The sequence below is a fragment of the Rhinopithecus bieti genome, unplaced genomic scaffold (assembly GCF_001698545.2).
Source record: "Rhinopithecus bieti isolate Rb0 unplaced genomic scaffold, ASM169854v2 scaffold_11291, whole genome shotgun sequence".
Lineage (NCBI taxonomy): Eukaryota > Metazoa > Chordata > Mammalia > Primates > Cercopithecidae > Rhinopithecus > Rhinopithecus bieti.
Genome location: NW_016807158.1, coordinates 524,402 through 546,093, shown reverse-complemented (window position 1 = coordinate 546,093; position 21,692 = coordinate 524,402). Strand labels below are relative to the sequence as shown.

General features: G+C 36.9%; 2 protein-coding genes across 3 annotated transcripts in view; one reads left to right on the top strand and one right to left on the bottom strand.

Annotated features, from left to right (window-relative positions):
- Window positions 1-12,394, bottom strand: part of ATG4A (autophagy related 4A cysteine peptidase) — a 73,026-nt gene extending 60,632 nt beyond the window's left edge. The window contains exon 1 of the mRNA XM_017880409.1: window positions 12,236-12,394. Within this exon, the coding sequence (XP_017735898.1) occupies window positions 12,236-12,245 (10 nt within the window). The 5' untranslated portion in view covers window positions 12,246-12,394. The remainder of the gene's footprint in view (window positions 1-12,235) is intronic.
- A 73-nt stretch (window positions 12,395-12,467) lies between these two features.
- Window positions 12,468-20,255, top strand: PSMD10 (proteasome 26S subunit, non-ATPase 10). 2 transcript variants are annotated; one of them, XM_017880407.1, is made up of 5 exons: window positions 12,468-12,659; window positions 15,203-15,301; window positions 15,954-16,100; window positions 16,202-16,364; window positions 19,330-20,255. In XM_017880407.1, the coding sequence occupies exons 1-5, from the start codon at window positions 12,546-12,548 to the stop codon at window positions 19,485-19,487; spliced, it is 681 nt and encodes a 226-aa protein (XP_017735896.1). In that variant the 5' UTR covers window positions 12,468-12,545; the 3' UTR covers window positions 19,488-20,255. The 2 variants fall into 2 exon arrangements, with proteins under 2 accessions (XP_017735896.1, XP_017735897.1); XM_017880408.1 differs by having other exon boundaries at window positions 12,472-12,659; window positions 16,202-16,289; window positions 19,334-19,431.
- The last annotated feature ends 1,437 nt before the right edge of the window (window positions 20,256-21,692 follow it).

Sequence of the window (21,692 nt, the reverse complement as noted above, 5' to 3'; positions counted from 1 at the left end):
ATACATGACATGTAGCTAAAGCAGTGCTGAGATGGAAATTCATTGCACTAAATGCTTAACTTAGGGAAGAAGAAATGTCTGAAATTAATAATCTAATTTCCCACCCTAAGGAACTAGAAATGTAAGAGCAAATTAAACTGACAGCAAGCAGAAGTAAGGAGATAAAGAGCAGAAGTCAATGAAATTGAAAACTCAAAATCAATAGAGAACATCAATGAAACAAAGAGGTAGTTCTCTGAAAAGCCTCATAAAATCCACAAACCTCAAGCAAAACTGACAAATAAAAAAGATAAGACACAAATCATTAATATCAGGAATGAAACAGGAGATATTATTATAGACCTTGCAGACATCAAAAGGGATTACTACAAACAATTATGCATGTATAAAGTTGATAATTTTGATAAGCTGGATAAATTCCTTGAAAAGCACAAACCACCACAACTCACTCAATAAAATTAGATAATCTGAGTAGCTTGGTAACTATTAAGAAAATTGAATATATAATTTTAAAACTCCAAAAAAAAATTCTTCATTGAAACAATCTGGGCCTGAATGATTTCACTGCAGCATTCTACCAAATACTTAAAGAAGAATTAACACTCANGTACACATATGTCCATTTCAGCACTATTTACAATGGCAAAGACATGGAATCAACCCAAATGCCCACCAATGATACACCGGAAAAAGAAAATGTGGTACATCTATACCATGCAATACTGTGCAGCCATAAAAAGGAAAGAGATCATCTCCTTTGCAGGGACATGGATAGAGCTGGAAGCCATTATCCTCAACAAACTAACACAGGAACAGAAAACCTAACACCACATCTTCTCACTTATAAGTGGGAGCTGAACAATGAGAACACATGAACACATGGGTAGGGGGGAACAACACACACTGGGGCCTGTCAGAGGAGTAGGGGGAGGAGGAGGGAGAGCATCAGGAAGAATAACTAATGAATGATGGACTTAATACCTAGGTGATGGGTTGATCTGTACAGCAAATCACCATGACACACATTTACCTATACAACAAACCTGTACATCCTCCACATATAACCAGGAACTTAAAAGTTTTTGAAAAAAAAGGGGGCAAAGATCCAGCCCAACCCCCCCACAAGAAAAAAAAATGGTCTAGTAAAACTTTATACCCACATGCAAAAGAATTAAATTGGATGGTTATTTCACACTATATATAAAATCAACTCAAAATGTGTTAAAGACTTGAACATAAGACCTGCAACTGTAAAAGTCCTAGAAGAAAACATAGGGGGAAAGCATCATGGCATTGGTCTTGGCAATGATTTTTTGCATATGACACCAAAAGTACAGGCAATAAAAGTAAAAACAGACAAGTGGTACTACCTCAAACTAAAAAGCTTCAGCACAGCAAAGGAAACAACAGAATGAAAGGCAACCTACAGAATGTGAGAAAATATTTGCAAACCATCTGATAGGGTTCAATATCTAAATTATTTAGCTCAATAACAAAAAATCTTACCAAATAATTCAATTAAAATATGAGCGAAGGACATGAATAGACATTTATCCAAATAAGACATACAAATGACCAACAGGTATACGAAAAGATGCTCAACATCACTAATTGTCAGGGAAATGCAAACCAAAACCACAATGAAGTATCACTTCATAACTGTTAGGATGGCCATTATAAAAAAAAATAGTAAGTGCTGGCAAGAATGTGGAGAAATTGGAACCTTGCACACTGCTGGTGAGGGTGTAGAATGGTGCAGTTGATACGGAAAAGAGTATGGAGGTTCCTTAAAAAATTAAAATTTCCCATATGATCTAACAATCCCACTTCTAGAGATGTATGCAAAAGAACTGAAATCAGGATCTTGAAGAGATATTTGTACTCCTATGTTCATTGCGGTATTATTCACAATAGCCAAGAGGTGGAAACTACCTAATGTCCATCCACAGATAAATGAAGAAACTGTGGTATATACATATAATGGAATCTTATTCAGCCATAAAAAGGAAGAAATCCTGTCATATGCTACAGTATGAATGAACCTTGAAGACATTATGTTAAATGAAATAAGTCAGACACAGAAGGGTAAATACTGCATGATTCCACTTATATAAGTTATCTAAACTAGTTATGCTCATGGAAACAGAAAGTAAAATAGTAGTTGCCAGGGGGTTGGTGGAGGGTGGGAAATGGGGAGTTGCTGTTCAATAAGCATAGAGTTTCAGTCATTCAAGATGAAAAATGTCTAGAAATCTGCTGTACAACATTGTGCTTATAGTTAACAATATTGTACTGTACACTTAAAAGTTTGTTAAGAACTAAATCTCATGCTATGGTTTTTTACTGTGATTAAAAAAAATACATGACATGTAGCTAAAGCAGTGCTGAGATGGAAATTCATTGCACTAAATGCTTAACTTAGGGAAGAAGAAATGTCTGAAATTAATAATCTAATTTCCCACCCTAAGGAACTAGAAATGTAAGAGCAAATTAAACTGACAGCAAGCAGAAGTAAGGAGATAAAGAGCAGAAGTCAATGAAATTGAAAACTCAAAATCAATAGAGAACATCAATGAAACAAAGAGGTAGTTCTCTGAAAAGCCTCATAAAATCCACAAACCTCAAGCAAAACTGACAAATAAAAAAGATAAGACACAAATCATTAATATCAGGAATGAAACAGGAGATATTATTATAGACCTTGCAGACATCAAAAGGGATTACTACAAACAATTATGCATGTATAAAGTTGATAATTTTGATAAGCTGGATAAATTCCTTGAAAAGCACAAACCACCACAACTCACTCAATAAAAATTAGATAATCTGAGTAGCTTGGTAACTATTAAGAAAATTGAATATATAATTTTAAAACTCCAAAAAAAAATTCTTCATTGAAACAATCTGGGCCTGAATGATTTCACTGCAGCATTCTACCAAATACTTAAAGAAGAATTAACACTCATATTACACAATGTCTTCTAGAAAATAGAAGAGGAGAGACTACTTCCCAACTCTTATTATAAGGCCAATATTGCACTGATACCAAAATCAGACAAAGACAGTACCAAAAAAATTAAATTGCAAACCAATGTCATTCATGAATAGAAGCAAAAATCCCCAGCAAATATTAGCAAATATCATTCAGCAAAACATAAAAAAATTATACACCACATCCAAATGTGTTTTATCCTAGGATGCAAAGCTAGCTCAACATTTGGAAATAAATTAGTGTAATCCACTGCATTAACAAACTGAAGAAGAAAAATCACAAGATCATATCAATTGATGCAAAAAGTATTTGGCAAAATTCAATAGTTATTTATGATAAAACCCCAGAAAACTAGAAATCAAGGGGAACTATCTAAATTTCAAAAAAGATGTCTACAAAAAAACTACATTATAGTTGACGCTGAAAGACTGACCTCTTCTTCCCTAAGACTGGGAACAAGGCAAGAATTCAGCTCTCACCACTGCTATTCAACATAAAACACAGAGTGGAAAGGAAGAAATATCACTGTCCCTCTCTGCAGATGACAAGAGGGTTTACATAGAAAGTCCTAAAAATCCAACCAAAACAAAAGAAAAAAAATTAGAAAATACCTTTTAACCCCTAGAACTAATCAGTGAATTCAGCAAGGTTTCAATATGCAAGACTATCATACAAAAAATCATTTATATTTCTATACACTAGCAATGAATACATAGAAACCAATATTCAAAATAAAATACCATTAATAGTCACTCCAAAAATGAAATGGTTACATATGATTCTAACAAAACATACAAGATTTCTATGCTGAAAATTGAACAGTGCTGATAAAATAAAAGAAGATCTAAATAAAGGGAGAGAAATTGGGTGCTCATGGATTGGAAGACTCAGCATAGTAAAGACATCAGTTTTCCCCAAACTGATATACAGGTCTAATACAATTCCTATCAATATCTCACCAAACTTTTTTCAGATATAGGCAAGCTTATTCTAAAATTTATAGGGAAAGTTAAAGGAACAGGCAATATTGAAAACAATAAACTAGGAGGAATCACTCTATCAAATTTTAAGATTTATTATAGAGTTACAGTATTCAACACTGTGTGGTATGGCAGAGGGACACATACGTAGATCAACGAATCAGATTAGAAAACTCAGAAATAGATATACACAAGCACGGCATACTTATATTTTACAACAGTGCAAAGGCAATTCAATGGAGCTGAAGCAACTGGATATCAATAATCCAAAAAAATTAACCTTGACCTAAACTTCATATTTTATGCCAAATATTAACTTAAAATGGACCATGGACTTGAATGTAAAATGTAAAACTATAACATTTTCAGAAGAAAATCTAGGAGAAAATATCTAAGATCTAGGACTTGGTGAAGAGTTCTTAGATGTAACAACAAAAGCACAATCTATAATAGGGAAAAAATCAGTAAGTTGAATGTCATCAAAATTAAAAGCTCTTTCTCTGTGAAAAATCCTATTAAGATGAAAAGACAAGCCACAGACTAGAAGAGAATATTTGCAAGCTACATATCTGACAAAGAACTGGTATCTAGAATACATAAAGCACGCTGAAAACTCAACAGTAAAACAAACAATACAATACAATTAGAAAATGGGCCAAAGATATAAAGAGATATTTAAATGAAGATATGGGGATGACAAATAAACACATGAAAAGATGTTGAACTTTATTAGCCATTAGATAAATGCAAATAAAATCAGTAATATATCACTACCCACCTATTACAATGGCTACAACTTTAAAAAAAAAAAAATAGTGAGAATACCAAATGCTGGAAAGGATGTGGAGATACTGGATCTCTCATACCATTGCTGGTGAGAATACAAAATGGTACAGTCACTTAGGAAAAATAGTTTGTCAGATTCTTTTAAAGTTAAACATATATTTACCATCCCACCTTGTAACTGCTCTCCTGGGCATTTATCTCAGACAGATGAAAATTTCCATCTACACAAAACGCTGTACTCAACATTAATCAGAGTTTTCTTTGTAACAGCCCAAAACTGGACATTTTAAAATGTCCCTCAATAGATGAATGGTTAAACAAACTGTGGTACCTCCATGTCGCGTAATATTTCTCAGCAATAAGAGGGAATGAACTACTGATACCAATTTGAATGAGTCTCAAATGTATTATGCTGAGTGAAAAATAATGGAAAAGGTCACATACTTTGTGATTATAAAAATTAAATCATTTTAATTGTATATAAAATGCTTAAAATGACAGTTATAGAAAAGGAGAACAAATTAGTATTTGTCAGGGGTTATCAATGGTGGGGGGTGGGTGTGACTATAAAGAGGTAGCACAGGAGAGATGAAATATTTCTTGATTGCGATGATGGTTAAACAAATCTACACATCATAAAAAAACATAGAATTATAGACACATATCATTCCAATATCAATTTCCTGGTTTTGATATTGTATTATAATTATGTAAAATGTAATGATTGAAGTAACCCAGATGAAGATTACATGGGGCCTTTCTGTACTATCTTTGCAAATTATTGCTAGTCTCTTATTCATAATAAAACCTTTTTTAAAAAAAGAAACCACTTATAAAGCAAATAACTTAAAACAAGAGTGTGGAAGCTAAAACTCAGGTAGTAAATATAAAGTGCTTTATTATAATAGACTGTAACAGTTTGCCAGTTTCATGAAGAGATCGCTTTTAAATGGGGAAGGTTTGTATAGCCCAGTGATATATAACACTAAGGACATTTAACACGTGGGATCAAAACATGGGATTAAAAAAATTAGAGCCACAGCACACACCAGGGCCTGTCGGGGGGCGAGGGCCTGAGGGAGGGATAGTATTAGGAAAAATACTTACTGTAAATAACGAGTTGATGGGTGCAGCAAACCCACATGGCACATGTATACCTATGTAACAAACCTGCACGTTGTGCACATGTACCCCAGAACTTAAAGTATAAAAAAAAATTAGAGCCACAGATTAAAATGTCTCATCTTAAACCAAGCAACTGGAAACTGTAAAGTGCAATAAGCCACATAAATTACACTTGTAAGCAGTGAAAAATCAATTGCAAAGGGTTTTTGAGCCAGTTATGGAAGTTTATTTAGTAAGTGCTGGGAATGGAGAAGTTTCATGGTGGATAACCCAGAACCTGTTACTGCAACTGTCATGCAGTTAATTGATTTGCATATACCCTCAAGTTGTTTTTCAGTATAGAATATATTCATTTCCTGTTGTGCTATGGAAAGAATATTTGCATTGGGTAAAATATTTAGTGTAATTAAAAAGGAACAAGTGGGGGGAAATGATCTCTCTCTGCACTGTCCAAGATGATTAATAATGAGTCACACAAAACTATTTACATGTAAAACAATTACAATTAAATGACATTAAAAATTCAGTTCCCAGACATATTGCAAGTCTTTAAGAGCAACATGTGGTTACGATTACCATACTAGAACAGGGTAGATATAGAAATTTACCATCATCACAGAAAGTTCTGTTGGGCAGAGCTGCTCTAGAGCATTACAATCTTGTCATTTCACCAAAATCACAGGTAGAGTTATAGCCCAAAGAACTCTGACAGCATTTGGTATTGCATTATTTAGGATTTTCATTTACACATAATTCAATTTTCAGCAATAGTTAGCAGCATGTTGCAGTGGTTAAGTGGTAGGACTTTGGAGCAGAATCGCGTGGATTTCTACCATAGCTCCAACTAAACTGTGTAACCTTGGGCATGTAACTTCACTCCTCTGTGCCTGTTTTCTCATTTTAAAAAAGGTAGGAGCTGCAGGATAATAGTACCTTCCTCACAGAGCTGATGTGAGGATTGCATAAGATAAGCTCAGTAACTGACAATGTGATCTATAAATGCTAGTTATTATTGGCATTATTCTTCAAGTCTAGAAGATGAACTTAGTTTTTTTTTAATATCTAGAATCCAGGTGATCAGTGGAAAGAGCAATAGGAAACGTTCAATTATAAGAGCAGCAAGGGAGTCAGACCCTAACAGGGCCCCATTTGCCTCTTAATGGACATAAACAGCAACCACATCATTCCTCCATAACTTGGGGCCAGCCACAAAAGAGAAGAGACCTTCTCCTCTAAGACCTATTTATCTTGCAGCTTTCAAAAAGTCAAAAGATAACTTCCCATTGGCCTTAAAGGACTCAGAATTGAAAGTTAATTACCATGTCACATCAAATAAAATAAAAGCAAAATATACTGTTTATAAAAGAAGATTACCCAAACAAGTCACTCAGTAGGAAAGGCACTTGGAATTGTTTTTCCAGCTTTTCTACCAATCAGATCCAAGTACTTGATGCATTTTTATGGTGAAATGTCACTATACCCAATACTTTGTGAATACTACAACACAGGGATACTGTACCTCAATAATCAACTAGAGAAGTATTTATTGAATATGCAGGGCACTTCTGCTCTACACCAACTATGACTGGCAGGCTAAATTCAGCCCATCTCATGTTTTTGTGTGGCAAGCAAGGTATGAATGATTCTCACAATTTTAAATGGTTGGAAGAACCACCTTCAAACACTGTTAGAGAATGCTGAATGGCTTTGGAAATTAACTTTTGATGCAGGCTTGATAATGTTTATTAATTAATTCAACCTAAAATTACAAGGCAAAACAATGCTTATATATGAAAAAAACTGTAGTAAAGTCATTTTGACAATATTGTTTGAATCACAAGTAATGTCAAGATGCTTTATCTACTTCCCATGCTGTCACAAGTCAATATGGAATACCCTTTGCACTTGCTTCAAGGTCCAAAAACTACTGCTGGAACTGTAGTCTGAATTCAGAAAATATATATGCTACAAATTTGTATGGAAATAGAGATCTTGCTTCTTGTTTTAACTTTTATTTCATTTTATTTTGAGACAGAGTCTCGCTCTGTCACCCAGGCTGGAATGGGTGTTTATAGATCACCACTTTATAGATCACCACTTTATATCCACTAGAATGCCTATAATCAAAAAGATAGATATTGATAAGTATTGGTAAAGATATGGAGAAATTTGGCTGGATGTGGTGGCTCACGCCTATAATCCCAGCATTTTGGAAGGCCAAGGTGGGCAGATCTCTTGAGGACAGGAGTTCCAGACCAGCCTGGCCAACATGGCAAAACCCTGTCTCTACTGAAAATACAAAAATTAGCCAGCGTGGAGGTACATGCCTGTAATCCCAGCTACTCAGGAAGCTGAGGCACAAGAATCACTAGAACCCAGGAGGCAGAGGTTGCAGTGGGCTGAGATCCTGCCACTGCACTCCAGCCTGGGCGACAGAGTGAGACTCTGTCTCCAAAAACAAAAAGAAAATAAGAAAAAAATGTGGATAAATCTGAAATCTGAACCCTTGAACACTGCTTGCTGATGGGAAGGTAAAATGGTACAGCCACTTTTGTAAACAGTCTGAAAGTTTCTCAAAAAGTTAAACAGAGTTACGATATGACCCAGCAATTCCACTCCTAGTTAAGTACCCAGAAGAAATAAATGAAATCTCAGCTGGACATGGTGGCTGACACCTGTAATCCCAGCATTTTGGGAGACCTAGGTGGGAGGATCACTTGAGCCCAGAAGTTCGAGATCAGCCTGGGCAACATAGTGAGACCCTGTAACTACAAAAAATCATAAATTGGCTAAGTGTGTTGGTGCATGCCTGTAGTCCCAGTTGCTCCAGCGGCTGAGGTGACAGGATTACTTGAGTTAGGGAGGTGGAGGCTGCAGTGAGCCATGATCGTGCCACTGCACTCCAGTCTGGGCAACAGAAGAAGACCCTGTCTCAATAAAAAATAAAATAGGCCCGGCACAGTGGCTCATGCTTGTAATCCCAGCACTCTGGGAGGATCACCTGAGGTCAGGAGTTGGAGACCGGCCTGGCCAATATGGCGAAACGCTGTCTCTATTAAAAATACAAAAATTAGCCAGGTGTGGTAGCATGCGCCTCGGGAGGCTGAGGCAGGAGAATCGCTTAAGACCGGGAGGCAAAGATTGCAGTGTGCCAAGATTGTGCCACTGCATTCCAGCCTGGGTGACAGAGCGAGACTCTGTCTCAAAATAAAATGAAATAAAAGTTAAAACAAGAAGCAAGATCTCTATTTCCATACAAATTTGCAGCATATATATTTTCTGAATTCAGACTACAGTTCCAGCAGTAGTTTTTGGACCTTGAAACAAGTGCAAAGGATATTCCATATTCCAAAATCCATTTAACTGTGTAATTGAGCAGCTTTCACCAAACTTTCAATTGGAAGTGATTAACCCGCCATATAATGCTAAAAGGCACTATTAAGAGAAGAACAGAATTCTATTCCAAGCAATGAATATGCTCAATTAAAATCATATGTTTGTGTAACATTGATAATGTATGATGAGAATGTGGTACTTGACCTCTGCGGACTTCCTTCCAAACACATAATGCCAGTCTAAGCATAAAATTGAGGGTTTTTCAACAAAATGACTGACCAGTACTCCTTAAAACTATCAAGGTCACCAAAACAAAATAAGTCTGAGAAAGTGTCACAAGTCAGAAGAGGCTAAGGAGATACAATGACTAAATGTAATGTGGTATCCTGGATGGGACAGCATCTCTAGAGATAAACTAGTGAAACCTGAAAAAAACAAAAAAGCATGGGGTATAGTTAATAGCAATATACCAATGTGGGCTTATTAGTTGTGACATATATAGCACAGCAACGTAAGATGTTAATGATAAGAGATTCAGCAAATGGTGCTAGGACAATTTCTATATCCACATGCAAAAAAAGAACTTAGATTCTCACCTCACATCACAGAGAAAAAATGAACTCAAAATGAATCATAGACTTAAATGTAAGAGATGAAGTAATAAAGCTTTTAGAAGAAAACATTGGAGAAAATCACTGAGACCTTGCAATTAGGCAAAAACTTCTTAAGTACAACACCAAAAGAATGGTCCATGAAAAAAAAAATGATAAATTGGACGTCACCCAAATTCAAAACGTTTTCACTTCAAAAGACACCATCAAGAAAAGAAAAAGGTAAGCAGCAGACTGGGAGATTATATGTGCATATCATATATCTCTCAGGGACTTGATCTAGAATATAGAAACCATCCTTACAACTCAACGCCAAAAAGACAACTCGATTTAAAAATGGACAAAAGATATAACAGACACTTCACTGAAGAAGATATATGAATGGCTAAGAAGCACATGAAAATATGCTCACCATATTATAAATTATAATTTATAAATTTATAAATTAAAACCACAATGAAACACCATTTCACACCCACTTAGAATGGCTATAATAAAAAACACAGTAAATAACAAATGGTGGCAAGGATGTGGAGAAACAGGAACTCTCATACATTGCTAATGGAAGTGCAAAATGTTGCTGCCATTTTGGAAAACAGTTGTGCAGTTTCTTAAGAAGTTAAACATATATTTTCCCTGTGATCCAGTAACTGCACCCTTAAGTATCTATCAAAGAGAAATGAAAAAAATACGTCCACACAAAGACTTACATACTAATCTTCTTAGCAGCACTAGTCATAGTAGCCAAAACTTGGAAACTGATGTACCTATCTAATAGTGAGTAGATAGACAAAAATGTGTTATATCCATAAAATGGAATACTATTTGGCAATAAAAAAGTAAGGAAGTACTGATACATACTATGATACGGATAAATCTCAAAAATATGATGCTAAGTGAAAAAAATCAGACACAAAGACTGCATATTGTATGATTTCATTTATATAAAATGTCCAGAATAGGCAAATTTATAGAAACAAAAAAGTAGATTAGTAGTTGTCTGGGGCTGGGAATGGGACAGAGGATTGATTAACTGTAAATAGGCAAGAGGGAATCTTACTGGAGAGATCAAAAAGTTCTAAAACTGATTTATGGTGATGGTGGCCCCACTTCAGTAAAGTTACCAAAAATCATTTAATTATGCACTTGAAATCAGTGAATTTTATGATGTGTAAAATGTACCTCATTTTGAGTGAGTGGTATACAGGAACTCTACTAACCTTGCAACTTTTCTATAAAGCTAAAAGCGAGCTGAAATTTTTGAAAATAATTTAATAAAAAAAAAAAGTGTATTTATGAAATTTGGATATCAGTATTGACAGTATCCCTATCTGGTGTAAAATGACATTTTCAAAGATTAAATAGGTAAAAATCTCATAACAGATCAGCATTAACAGATGAACATTTAAAATCAATTTTGACAGTACGGAACACTAATTCTGAGCTCCAATTAAGCAAAATATTATCCCCTAAAAAGAACTATATTCTTCTCATTGGTAGTCCTCCTGTATTACACAAAAAAAGTACTCAATTAGTATTATATTTTGAATTTCATCCATAAAAATTTGTTGAAATTTGTTTTCTCTCTTGTCATAAAAGTACCAACAAAATATTCTTGATTTTCCCTTTTGACTTACAAAGCCTAAAATATTTACTATCTGGCTCTTTACAGAAAGTTTCCCAACTGCTATTCTACACTATAACAGGATAAACATAAACATAATCTCTTTCTTAAATGTATTCTTATCATTACCTAGTTGTGGCATAATGTCCTCTGGATATGCCCTATAAAAGGTCAGTCTTGCATTGCTTCTGCTATGGCACTATTTGGGATTTCTATAAAAAGAAACACTATTAGCTTAATAGTTGTAGCAAAGCCTTGACAACATAGTTAATATCGTGATATTAAAGTGCCAACACCACAGCCCGGTATCCTTAAGATGACCCTCATCAAGTTGTGATGTCACCAGGCTATGGACTCACCGAGGTCTCTTAGATATCAAGTGGCTCCCGCGGCATCACACCCTGCCTTTGGCATCACCCTGGCACATCACCTCAGTACGGTGCCATATGCTATCACTGCTGTGGCAGAACCCTGTCCAGATGCCACACCGCCGAGATGTCGGAGTAATTAACTCCCACTTCTTTCCACTCCCTGGGCGGTGGCAGGGAGGGGGAGGGTAGCCACCGTCACCGGTTCGAGCTCAGGAGGTAGTACTCAGCTCCAACCCTTGTCCCTTCCGCCTGCCACTGCAGGTCAGGAACCCCGAGGGACAGGACCTTTAGGCTCCCATAACTCTCTTGCCCTGCCCCCGAACCCATTTCATATGGCCGACTCAACGACCCGCCAGCGACTACCCACCCCGGCTCTTTCACACGGTTCCACTCAAAGCCGCTCCCCATACCTGACTCCATTCTCCAGCTGTCATCCTGGGCCAATTCCACCGGCAACTTGACTACGGGCGGTCGCTAGGAACCCTGGGACTTGTAGTTCCGCACTGCTAGAGGCCAAGTCTGGGAGGGCAGCAAAGGCGGCTCCCTGCCCGGAACTGCTCTCAAACTGCAACTCCCAGAGGCGTCGTGCGATGGTAAAGGAAAAGGGAACGAGGAAGGCCGGTGATTGGTGGAGCTCTAACGGCTGTTTTGACTGGCAGCCGGAGCCGGCGAAGTGAGGCGGGCGTTGCTCGCGCGTCGAGTAGTTGCTGGGATAGCGAAATGGAGGGGTGTGTGTCTAACCTAATGGTCTGCAACCTGGCCTACAGCGGGAAGCTGGAAGAGTTGAAGGAGAGTATTCTGGCCGATAAATCCCTGGCTACTAGAACTGACCAGGTAAAGCAACGCTAGGTCTCTTCGCAGCTGGGGACGTCGGCGAAGCCCTACGTGGCTTTCGGGGCCCGGCCCTAGCGGAGGCCCGGTTTCTGAGAGGAGCAGAACCCCGCCCCCGCCGCCCCAAGCAGTCCCCGGGGTCACCTCAGGACTCGCGATAGGCCTGCGGGGCTAGCCCCGCAGACCTCAGATATTTTCCCGTTGGTCCGGAGCTCCACTCCCTGATTTTTGGATAGTTCTAGAACGTCTACCGCATTTCTCAGAAATTCCCAATCAGTGAAAAGGAAGGCTCTTTATATGAATTTATTTACCTTTACTAGTAACTGTATTCAGTAACACATGTGTAATTGAACTCCCCTTCAGTGCCAGGCAGTTTGCTAGGAGCTGGGGATACGGTCGAGTGGAAGATGCAGACAGTAAAATAAGCATAAAAACATGTCCGATTACAAATTGTGGTAAATACTCGGCAGAGTTTACATGGTGCTTTCAGAACACGTTAATAGGAGAATCTGATGCTGAATATGGCTGTCATTAATTGGAAAAGTTTTGCAAAGAAGGGAAGTTTAGACTTTGAAGCATGAGTGAGATTTCCATGGGGGAATGAGTGGACATTCTAAGCAGAGGCAGACAGAAGTTGAGAAGTGTTTCCTTCTGCCCTCCTGCTCACAGGACCCTCGCGCTTTCATCCTCAGTTTCTGGGATTCATGGTGCCCTCAGTAAGCCGACAAATATTTATAGATGGCCTTGGGTTTCGCAGAGAGTGTGCTAAGCACTAGTGAAACTGTCCTATACTTACAAATCTCCATTTCGTGTCTTTTGGGAGAGAATTAGAAATCAAGAGACTGTTGTCTCTTTTCTGGAACTTTCCTTTATTACTCAACCTGAAAATGGCCTTACCTTTACCTAGTTTACTTCATTATGGTCTGGTGATATTTAAGGATTTAAATTTAAATGTAATAATTTATATTAAGATTTAATAGCACTCCATTAGAAATTTAACCATTCTTCAAGTCAATGGCTTAAAAAGGGAAGGGAACTGTATCAAGAGATGTAAAAAACACGAAGAAATGCGATTTATGGATCTTGTTTGGTTCCTGATTTAAACAAACCAACTGCAAAAAGACATTTGGGAGACAGCTGGGGAAATCTGAATACAGACCGGATGTTAGACATTCTAAAGGAGTTAGTGTTAATTTTAGTAAGTGTAATAATGGTCTCATAGTTATATAAGAAATACCTTTATTTTTTACATACTGAAAGACAAGGGTGAAAACTCATGATATCATATTTAGGATTTGTTTTTGGAAAACTCAGCAAGGAAAAAACTAGATAAAGCAAATAGGGCAAGATGTTTGTTGTTAATTCTAAGCAGTAGGCATGTGGGTTTCTATTCTATTCCCTCTATTCTTGTGTGTTTGAAATTTTTTGTAATAGAGTTTAAAATACCATTTTCTATTCTGTGGGGCTAAGAAATATAGCAGTCACTGCAAATAGGGATTCCCTTTGACAAATAATGACTACTATAGCTTATTTTTATTTTTATGTATTTATTTATTTATTTTTTTGAGACAGTTTCGCTCTTGTTGCTCAGGCTGGAGTGCAGTGGCGCGGTATCAGCTCACTGCAACCTCTGCCTCCCGGGTTCAAGCGATTCCCCTGCCTCATTCTCCCAAGTAACTGGGATTACAGATGCCTGCCACCACACTGGACTAACTTTTGTGTTTTTAGTAGAGATGGAGTTTCACCATGTTGCCAGGCTGGTCTGGAACTCCCGACCTCAGGTGATCTGCCCACCTCGCCCTCCCAAAGTGCTGGGATTACAGGCGTGAACCACCGCACCCGGCCATAGCTTATTATTTTTTATAAAAAGTAATTTTCTTGTTCTCTGTGTGTTGGGTTTTCTAAATTATATTTCTATTTATGGTTTTAAGTTATAGATAATTTCAACTAGTTTAATGAACATTTCTTCCCCCGTTAGATTCATGTGTTCCTTCTACAACATCTAACTTGAGGTCAGTGTGGTAGTAGAGATTTCAGAGTCAGAACTTCACTGACAGTTGTGTCCCAGCTTCACTATTTAGTATCCGTATGACCGTCCACAAGGTGCTTACCTGGGGAGTTTTAGTTTCCTCATCTGAAAAATGGAGATAATAAGCACTGTGTAGAATGATAGGAATTACATGATACGATGCATGTAAAACTCCCAGCACAGTACCTGATGTAAAAGTACGTAAATAATGTAATAGTAAAACAACCAAAGATGTATTTCGGTCAAAGCATTGAAATCAGTTTCTTGCTCTACTACTTTCCTTGTCGTATTCTGCCCAGAATTACATATGTTCATGAATGTCATTCTCCCCATGTTACTTAAACTTTCATCTGTCTTACACCAGTAAGTAATATAGTTTAAGGTTACCTACCTGAGGATCCAGTACTCTGCATTTCGTATTTTCAAACTATAGATTTGCCAGCACCAGTATCTTCTTTTCTTGCTCTTTTGCCTTCTGTTTCTCTTCAAGAATGTTTCTATTACTGCTTCTCTGTAGGACAGGAGAACTGCATTGCACTGGGCATGCTCAGCTGGACATACAGAAATTGTTGAATTTTTGTTGCAACTTGGAGTGCCAGTGAATGATAAAGATGATGTGAGTACTTTGATAAAGTTGAGTTGATAAATTTCTCAGTTATCTTTATACTCCAGACTGGTGTTTACTGAAGCCTGTGCATTAAGCTCATAAAGAAAATTGTAACCTTTGCAACTGGAAAGTTATAGCATGGCCCTTGTGATCAAGCGTGAGACTCATGGTTGCATTATTTTACAGTGTTATGTTTGCCACTCATACTCTGTGATTTAAGGTAAACATACAGGAGAGGCTGAGGTAGGAGGATTGCTGGAGCCCAGTAGTTTGAGGCTGCGGTGAGCCATTGTACTCTATCCTGGGTGACAGACTGAGACCTTGTCTTTAAAATAAAACAACAAAATAAACGTACAGATCAGGGCTTGTTATGGTGAACCCTAAAAGACCATAAACTCTTTCTATTATGTTGGATTTTTTTGTTTTTTGGTGAATATGGCCTGAATAATGAGGACCTAGATAACTTTTTTGTTACATAAAGAGATTTATTCTAATGGTATGGTTATATTAGGATTAGATTTGTGAAGAGTAAGAATGGAACCTTTTTTGTAAGCAAATATTTTTTTACCTTTGTAAAGCTCCTTGTTAACCCTGCCTAAATGTTAGCACTAATCCTTGTGCCTTTTTCCCCTGGTGTTTCTACTGCCTACTTCTTTTATAGGCAGGTTGGTCTCCTCTTCATATTGCGGCTTCTGCTGGCCGGGATGAGATTGTAAAAGCCCTTCTGGGAAAAGGTGCTCAAGTGAATGCTGTCAATCAAAATGGCTGTACTCCCCTACATTATGCAGCTTCCAAAAACAGGCATGAGGTATGGTTCCATCCCTAGGCTACTTCTGTTGAGTTCTAAAAGTGTATACAAACACAGATAGATCTCTGCATTGTTTTCTTCTTTCTGCTCCATCTTTCCAGATCGCTGTCATGTTACTAGAAGGCGGGGCTAATCCAGATGCTAAGGACCATTATGAGGCTACAGCAATGCACCGGGCAGCAGCCAAGGGTAACTTGAAGATGATTCATATCCTTCTGTACTACAAAGCATCCACAAACATCCAAGACACTGAGGGTAACACTCCTCTGTAAGTGACAAGTAGCAGTCATTTGTATTCTACCTGACGTTAGCCCTCTTGCAATAATTCTTATACATCATTTCTTTTTTTAGTCTGCTTATAGACGCAATACGTGTTAATGGCAAAAATGTTAAATTGCACAAAATGTAAAGATAAAAATTGCCTATTATTTTGCCACTCAGAAATAACTACTGATCACATTCTTGTGTATTTCCTCCTGGTCTTTTATATTCAGATGTACATATTTTACACGTACATATTTTTTAGCAAAATTGGGGTCATACTGTGTATGTAGTTTTAGCTCTTGTTCTTTTCACCTCAATAGTATATTATAAACATTTTCCAATGTCATTAAATATGTTTAAAACTTTTTTAATGGTTATGTACAATTCTGCTGTATAGATGTGCGATAATTTAATAATTCCTCTATTACTGTATATTTAAACTTTTTTGAGTTTTTCACTATTATAAATAATGGTACATTGAGCCAGGCATGATGGCTCATGTCTGTAATCCCAGCACTTTGTAAAGCCAAGGCGGGAGGATCACTTGAGGCCAGGAGTTCAAGACCAGCCTGGGCAACACAGCAAGACCCCTGTCTCTAGAAAAAATTAAAACTTAGTCAGTCATGATGGCATGCACCTGTAGGACAGCTGCTCGGGAGATTGAGGTGGGAGGATTGCTTGAACCCAGGAGCTCCAGGTTACAGTGAGATGTGATCACACCACTGCACTCCAGCCTGGGTGGAGCAAGACCTTGTCTCTAAAATAATTGACCAACTTTGTACGGAAAACTTTTGGCCGGAAAACTTTTGGCCATATTTCTGATTATTACCTTCATATAGACTCCTAGAAGTTGAATTGCTGGGTCAACAAATACACACATTTTAAGACTTGCTATGTGTTGCCAGATTGCTTCCAGAGGAGTTGTATCATTTTACCCTTCCAACAGCAGTTTAAGAGTGCCCATTACCCCCTCACCAACACTAAATTATCCTTTTGTTATGTGAAAATGATATTTCATAGATGTAATTTACATTTTTATTAATGAATTTGAACTTTTTTTTAAATGTCCATGGCTAATTACATTTCTTATCTAATTGTACCTTTTTGTGTCCCTTTCTCTGTTTCCTTTTGGGAAATTAATTTATTTTCACAGGGTTTTAAGTGCTCTTGATTTGACATGGTAAAATATTAATGTTCTGCAACATTAGTTGAAAATATTTTTCCTAATTTATCTTTTCATTTTGTTCATAATTTCTTTTGCATAAGATATGTTTTAAAATTTCTACATAGTCAAGCCGATTCATCTTTCCTCATGACTAGAAAGCTCTTCCTCACCCTGAAATTAAATATTCACCTGTCTTTTATTATAGGTTATTTTAGTGTTTCATTGGTTTTGATTGAGGGTTAGTGTTATTGTTTTGCATTTAACTCTTAAAATCCATCTGTAATTGAATTATATGTATGACCTGAAGCTGGCCTTTACCTTGATATGTTTCCACAGTACTTGGCCACTTTTCTTCTGTGTTGAATGGTGACTTTTTCTTGAACCAGAAGCTCTGTGAGTCTTCTTTTAGTCCAGAGTGAGGTTCAACCTTTTCCAATTTGACTTTGAACCAACTTTTAAAAGTATTATTTTCTTAACTCTTAGTTTTAAAATCTTTCCTGCATTCTGAGAGACCCTGTTTAGAAAGACCTGTATGCCCTACCTCTTTTCTCCATAAATAGAAAGGCAGGATGGCCTAGAGAAAATCTAGGAGTCAGAAAAGATAGAGTCCTGGGAAGAACATAGGATTTATGAATAGCTAGATGATGTTTACCCAATTCAGACTCTACCACTTGCTAACAATATTAAATACTTATATTAAACAACTTATAAAAGTTACTTAATCTTCCTTGAATCTTAATTTCCTCATCTGTAATATAAGGATAATAATTCCTTCCTTACTAGATTATTGTGAGGTTTAAGTAAAACAACATGTAAAGTGCCTCCTAATACCCTCCTGGCACTCTTAAGTGCATGGCAAAAGTTGTTACCCTCTTCCGCTCAGTTTACTGCCAAGACATGTCAGCATAGGTAGGAACTTTAACCTCTGTCACCATTTCAGCTGTAAAATGGTGATAATAATACTTTGCTAACTTACAAGACAGATATATGGATTATATATCCATATATATATGGATTAAATGATATAAAATCTTTTAAACTGCTTTTTCAAACTTTAAGCTGCACAAATTACTATTAACAGATTATGAACTGGGGCTTTTCTAAATTCTAACCCTGAATTATTACATGTAGTGTTTGAGGTAAACAATTACTTATCTCTGTAAAATAAGAAAAGTTGTTCCTTAGGCTGGTATTTAGATCCCTTCTTCTATTGTAAGTAGAACCAGAATTATGATTTACAATCTGGTATTACAAGGCTTTTTTTGTAGAATTTTAACTTAGTCTCCTCATGCAAACTGATGTTTCTTTCCGGATTAAATAACTTTCCAATGTTACCATTTCCTAATCATATGCACTTTAGACCTAGCAAGAAATCCTAACCATTATATAGAATTGGTAGTGATTAATTGGTCTTTGGTGGTCCCTGATTTCAGNACAGAAATTGTTGAATTTTGTTGCAACTCGGAGTGCCAGTGAATAATAAAGACGATGCAGGTTGGTCTCCTCTTCATATTGCGGCTTCTGCTGGCCGGGATGAGATTGTAAAAGCCCTTCTGGGAAAAGGTGCTCAAGTGAATGCTGTCAATCAAAATGGCTGTACTCCCCTACATTATGCAGCTTCCAAAAACAGGCATGAGATCGCTGTCATGTTACTAGAAGGCGGGGCTAATCCAGATGCTAAGGACCATTATGAGGCTACAGCAAGGCACTGGGCAGCAGCCAAGGGTAACTTGAAGATGATTCATATCCTTCTGTACTACAAAGCATCCACAAACATCCAAGACACTGAGGGTAACACTCCTCTACACTTAGCCTGTGATGAGGAGAGAGTGGAAGAAGCAAAACTGCTGGTGTCCCAAGGAGCAAGTATTTACATTGAGAATAAAGAAGAAAAGACACCCCTGCAAGTGGCCAAAGGCGGCCTGGGTTTAATACTCAAGAGCATGGTGGAAGGTTAAACAGCTTGGATTTATTCTTACTTTGTACGTTGTGTTGCTGTTCCCAGTGTTCTGCAAACTAATGTATTTGTGCACGAGACATCATCTATGAATGATGAAGTTTTCTCACCTTCAAAGTCTTATAAACATGTTGACTCTTGTTCCTGCTGAGTTACTAGTTCGAAGCTTACAGCTTGTTTTCCAGGCATCAAATAACTGTTGAGATTGTTCTACTGTTGTCATATATTCTTCTATATTGAATTCTGGTTAATTTTGAGTAACTAATTCTGTGGCTGTTGTGAGTCTTCAGCACCCTCCCACGTACCTTATATCCCTCTCTGAAACAGAACAGCTCCAATAGCAACAAGCCAGTTGTTCTGCCACATGTTTCTGTGTGGATTCTGTAATGTTCCTCCATACAGTTAAAACATCCTAACTTGCTTTTCAAGCTCACTCAGCCTACGCCAAACATCTCTGGTTTTTTTTCAACCATGAAGTTTAATTTATTTTTGTGATAGGAGGTATATTTACATATTTTAGTGGACCAAATTTTAAGTTGAATGGTGTGCTCTAAAATAATGAAAAACAATAGCCCATATACCTATGTATTTGTTTTTGATGGGTTGTTTACTCTGAAATAAAATGTATGGTTTTCTTTAAAGGAAGTTTTAAAGTACCTATTTTGAGTCATCCTGTATTGAAAAGAATGTCAAGCTTGTTAAAATGACATGTAGCAAAAATGTATTTTGATCTGTATTTCAGAAACTAAAAAATAAAATGTTGAAAGAGTCTTCTAAAAACAAAACAAAACAAAAAAAATAGAAATAAACCAACACATTCATGTATCAAGACAATTCACTTAATACAAATTAAGTGGTTTTAAAAACCATTTATAGAACTGCCCATATTTTAAAGTTCTTCTTATATTAATATTGCAATTGTTTAGTTATATGATTTTGTGTGACAAATTTATATTGACAAATTTATCCTCATAAAGTTATTATATTCCCTTGTTAAACATTTAATGGCTGGAGGATCTAAAGCTGCCCCTTCATTTATTACTGATGTGGTTAATTTCTGCTTTCTTTGTTTTTGCTTGATTGACCTACCTAGAGGTTTGACAATATTATTACTCTTTTTAATGAATTAGTTTTAGGTTCTCATAATCTCTATTTTGTTGGTTTTCTATTTCAATGGTTTTTGTTCTGATTCTTATGCTGTTTTCTTCTATTAATTTGTCTTATATTTTCTTATCTTTTTCAATATCCTTAAGATAAATGCTTAGACCATTAATTTTGTCAGCTTTTTCTAATAGTGATTTCTGCTTTAACATAAACCCATACATTTTGATACACTATGTTTTTATTTTAATTCATTATTTTATCTGATTCTTATCACTTTCTACACATTCAGAGAAGTACTGTGCTGGGTTCTTTACAGATAAGGAAATCCAATTTAAGAGGGGTGGAAGGACTAGCCTAAGATCCCGTAACTATGGATTCGTATACCCAAGAGTTAAGCTCAGGCCTTTGGAGAACAAACATCCTTCTACCAAGAAGAATAAGGCTTTTGGTGTTTTAGTTATGAAGTCAGGCTGCCTCCTGACTATGCAGAACCATTTTAATCTCTGAATGAACAAGACATTTTGACATTTACTTACAGTAGTCATTAAAAGAAAGTGCATAGGCAGTGACCATCAAGGGCTCTGAACCATCTGTTCTGCTTGAATTTGAAACTAGGTGTCTCTCTGGAGAAAAATCAGAGAGGGCTGTTGCTTTTCTTGTTCTCATTCAGTTAGAGAATTTATTTCACAAAATTCAAAAGAAAATAATACAGAAAACACAACTGGTACGGTCACACTAAGTATCATTAACATCCTAAATCAGAAGCATAAAAAGGCAAATAAGGTGCTTTTAATTTTTTTTTTTTTTGTATTATTATACCTTAAGTTCTAGGGATACATGTGCAGAACGTGCAGGGTTGTTACACAGGTATACATGTGCCACTGTGGTTTGCTGAACCCATCAACCCATCACCTACATTAGGTATTTCTCCTAATGCTATCCCTCCCCTTGCCCCATTCCTGACAGGGTCCAGTGTGTGATGTTCCCCTCCCTGTGTCCATGTGTTCTCATTGTTCAGCTCCCATTTATGAGTGAAAACATGTGGTGTTTGGTTTTCTGTTCCTGTGTTGGTTGCAGCCTTATCCATGTCCCTGCAAAGGAC

Excerpts from the sequence above, each read along its gene's own strand:
- PSMD10 (XM_017880407.1), top strand. The coding sequence starts at position 12,546 with ATGGAGGGGTGTGTGTCTAACCTAATGGTCTGCAACCTGGCCTACAGC. Across the intron at positions 12,660-15,202 it reads TGGCTACTAGAACTGACCAG|GACAGGAGAACTGCATTGCA; the intron begins GTAAAGCAACGC and ends GCTTCTCTGTAG. Across the intron at positions 16,101-16,201 it reads CTTCCAAAAACAGGCATGAG|ATCGCTGTCATGTTACTAGA; the intron begins GTATGGTTCCAT and ends CCATCTTTCCAG.